Source organism: Limulus polyphemus, unplaced genomic scaffold (genome assembly GCF_000517525.1).
Source record: "Limulus polyphemus unplaced genomic scaffold, Limulus_polyphemus-2.1.2 Scaffold5282, whole genome shotgun sequence".
NCBI lineage: Eukaryota > Metazoa > Arthropoda > Merostomata > Xiphosura > Limulidae > Limulus > Limulus polyphemus.
The window spans coordinates 710-4,922 of NW_013670892.1; the positions used below are offsets into that span (position 1 = coordinate 710).

Consider the following 4,213-nt stretch of genomic DNA (forward strand, 5'->3'; position numbering starts at 1 on the left):
GAAACGTGTTTCAGATAATTGTGGTTGAATGTAATATAGGAAAAACAATGTCATTGTATTATAAATGAAATTTTACTAAAATAATGATTTTAATGAACCTGGGAGTGAAATATCTCCTGATGTTTTTGATAAGCGTTCATAAATATTATCTTTCTTTGCAGTTTGTTGAACTGTGATATTTGATTACGACATAGCCCAATCTTTTTCAACTAAGCAATGAGCGCATGGGTTACGTCAACGATCCGGTTATGAACCTTACTAACCTCCAACTTAACACGATGTGTTTTTTTTTCGACAGAATTTGTATAAAAGGATTTGTAAGAGATTCATTAGCACGATAATCGTCTAACGACATTTATTTAAATATGGTTAGGCACATATGATGTAATGATATAAATGTCACACAACATTGTTTTTACGCATAAAAATTTTAAAATTTAATCTGATTGCTACCATCTACAAAATATTTAATGGCGTATATATTCTTGTTTTTATTTTTATATACTCCTTTTATTTAAATACAACTTTACTTAGGCGTTATATTACGTCATCAATAACGTCACAGCAGTTAGATGAAACCAATTGCACGAGTGGAATGGCGTATGGTTATGGATTTTAGTCTTAGTCAAATTGTAGTAAATTTAACGTTAACATTACATAATAACATCAGTGTTTGGTTACTATTTAAGGTTTTATTAGAACGTTGATTAATCTGCTTTGGGCTAATTTCATTTTCAAAATTATAAAATATGAGTGTTGATGCTTATGGACCTAGCTCTCAAACCTTGACTTTTCTTGACACGGAAGAAGGGGCTGATCTTTTAGGTGCTGATACTCAAGGCTCAGAATTTGATTTCACTGATTTCACCCTTCCTTCACAAACTCAGACTTCTCAACTAGAGCATCCTCAGGTTCAATCACGAAGTCAGGTAAATAAAGTAGTATTAAATTGTTTTTGCTATAGTTATATAAATTACATTTATATTGAATCATGATACAGACTACAGTAGCACTACTTTGAAGTTGAACTTGACTAGTCTGTGTAGTTCTACTAGTGTTAAGCCTAAAAACTTATACATGTAATGGCAGTAGTGTAATTTATAGTCATTGCCGTTACTAATATCAGTAAATGTCAGTCACATAACTCATTAACTGTAACACTGACAGAGTAATTTTGTCACCGATTATTGACTTAGATAATATAAATTATACTAATGGCAGAAAGTTTGTCCTCTGAGTCTAAGTCTAAAACTCAGTGTAACATGTGTTTATAATTAAAAACTTGAAGTTGAAAATAATAGAGTATGATCTCAAACTTGAATTTTTTTTATTTGTATTTACAAAAAAAAAAAAAAATAGTAACGAATTTAGTAAGGCCTTAAAATATACTTGATGTGATAGCATAATGTGGTCTTTTGTCCCATTTGCTATTCTTGAGGTTGGTGTGATGTCACAGTCATGTGATTTTGCCTGGTAAAGCAATTACCATCTTGACAAAGTGGCAAACAGTAGTGAAATGAGTACAGCTGCATGTATGCAGTTTATGTAGGTCTACCATATAAATGTGTTACTGCTAAAAAAAGCTGCTGGGAAAATTCTTCAATTATCATAACTAGAAGAGATAATTGTTTTCTATACTTCTTTAGTTACTGTTCTAGGTTTTTAAGAAAAATAACTGAAATTTCATAACTTATTTGTAAATAGTAATGTATGTACATATATAATAATGGTTGGAGACAGCTTGAATTGGTAATGAAGAAAAACTTTAATATAAGTTTAACATAACAGCAAATGTACGACGTTTCGACAACGTTTTGTCATCATCAGGTTCAAGTATATAATGTATATATATAATGTATTATAACCAAAATGTGACTGTATTTTACAAAATACTGGTCCACTAGAACACAGCCAAGATGTGACTTTGTAAAGGCCAGTTTTATATTTTTAAACACTGTAACATGAGTGAATGTGCACTGCATCATTTAACTTGTGTAATGTTAGTGAGACATTGCTGAAAGCTGAATAAAATAAAAATAGATTTTTATATATCTATAATGTTATGAGATTTAAATTTTAAAATGTTTAAACACTTGTGGTTTCGTGTTACAATTTGTAGTCATTTTAGAATGAAAAAAGTGTAATTTATATCTATTTCCTAATTTTTTATGGTGATTACGAGGTTGGTTGAATAGACCAACTTCATACAGAGAAACAAGGGTGAAAATAACATAAAATATAAAGTTCTTTTCTAAAATATGTTTGATAATTATCTGTAGGTTATTATAAGATTATAGAGATTTCGCATGTGTTATGTGACAATTTTCTGATGCAAAAAGTATTTTTAATCTTAAAATCAAAATTACATTGCATGTTGGAGTCAACATTCAAAAATAAAAAATGCACGAGTAAATAATTAATTTAAAAATGAATTGAAAAATCTGATATGTTGTGTTCAAATGTTTGTTAATGTTTACTGATAATCTGCAAAATTTTGTGAAGATATATTTACATGTTAAAAAGTTACAGTATAACTGCCTTATGGTTACTTTAGGGAATATGGGCTGGGTAGAATTTACCCACCTATAGTAGAAAGGTTAAAGCTATGAATTACTCTCAGAGCGTTTATGTTGTTGATAATGCCTTGTGAAAATTGGGGGGATTTAAAAAAAAATTCATGACTGTTACAATAAAGTATTATATTTCACAATTTATGTACTGAATTATTTCATAACTTTGTGACTTGTTGCACATATATTTTTGGCACTTGTAAAGCCATGCTATTTTTCGGTTTACAGTGTGTAATTTACAGTTATTGCTGTTTAGATTGCCTTTAGTCACATGATCACTGCATAGCACTACACAGTTTTATTAGAGTTTAGGTGATCAGTGGAATTTAATAATTGATTAGTCATAGGGCTAGCTGACCAATTACCTTCAACTAATCGATTATTCTCATGAGACTTGAATAGCTGGAATATTCAATAATATTAAATATTAATAATCAGAAACATTAATTTTGATTAATTGATTATTTCCATGTATGTGACAGTAATCAATTAAGTTTAACCAACTTGAATTAATCAAAAATAATAATGTGAAATTATAATGGTAATATTTTGATTACTTGGATAGTTGGAATAATCAGGAATGCTAATTTTGAGTTGTTGATATTTTGTGATATTGATTAGTGCACTTGCAATTTGATTAGCCCTCTTGCCATGGGTATTCTTTACTACGGTTTTAGTTGTCATACATTCAAAATTTTATTAATCTACTTTTTGTTTATGTTATACCAATTAATATAGCCTAATATCTTAGCTGATAACTAATATGTTATTAGTATACAAGTTTTAAGTTCTTAATTATACAAGAGAATATTTAAAAAAATCCTGAATTTCCCCTAGTGTGACTCGCATGACACATTTTCTTTTAGCATGTCAGTTTCACTATTTTATCCACCACCCCTCCAAAAAGTACGAAATTAAACATAGATTACTCTCTATAAAATCATCATTGCTCAGACAAATCATAATTTTTATATTCTTCAATTTTATTTGGTTACAGAGCTATCAAATAGAAAATTGAACCCCTCCTGCTACACCTACCTGTCACATCCTCATTTTAAAATTCATTAATAGTTCTCTCTTTCGTTTAATTGTATATTAACCTATAACCAATAGAAAGTCAAGGTTTTTATCTATCAAATAACGTTATGTTAGAATGGTTAAATGTCAGTTTCACTCAGAGTACCGAAATTGTTCCAATGAGAAAGTTAATGACTAGCTTGGATGAATTTGTAGTGACTCTAGTCGCATAGTTAGAAAGACAGATAAAATTTGAGAGGTAAAGGAATTTGTCTACTTTTTGCATGTTATTAGTTTATATTCTTTGGTGTATTATCTAATTAAATAAAAATTAGGTGCATTACTATCATAAGCATTAAATAATTAGGGTTAACTCCCTTCGACAATTGAGAGTAAGAAAAAAGAAGATTAAGTATTTTTTTTGTTTTCATGTTTATTCTTTTTAATATAATTATAAAAGTAACAAAAAATATAAAAATATGGATCCTTTTAGGTAAGTTAATGTTAGATTAGGTAAAATTAATGATAATATTATAATAAAAATATTTCACAAGGCACACAGGGGAGCAGCTCGTAGTAGCTTGTGGGTAATGTAATTCATTAGCTTAATGTGAGCTACATGTTCC

The 4,213-nt window shown here is 28.9% G+C and overlaps 1 protein-coding gene across 1 annotated transcript in view; it reads left to right on the forward strand.

The window, feature by feature from the left end:
- Positions 1–568: 568 nt before the first annotated feature.
- Positions 569–4,213, forward strand: part of LOC106472376 (regulator of nonsense transcripts 1-like) — a 63,551-nt gene continuing 59,906 nt past the window's right edge. Inside the window, exon 1 of the mRNA XM_013933016.1 lies at positions 569–929. Coding sequence (XP_013788470.1) covers positions 750–929 — 180 coding nt within the window. The 5' untranslated portion in view covers positions 569–749. The remainder of the gene's footprint in view (positions 930–4,213) is intronic.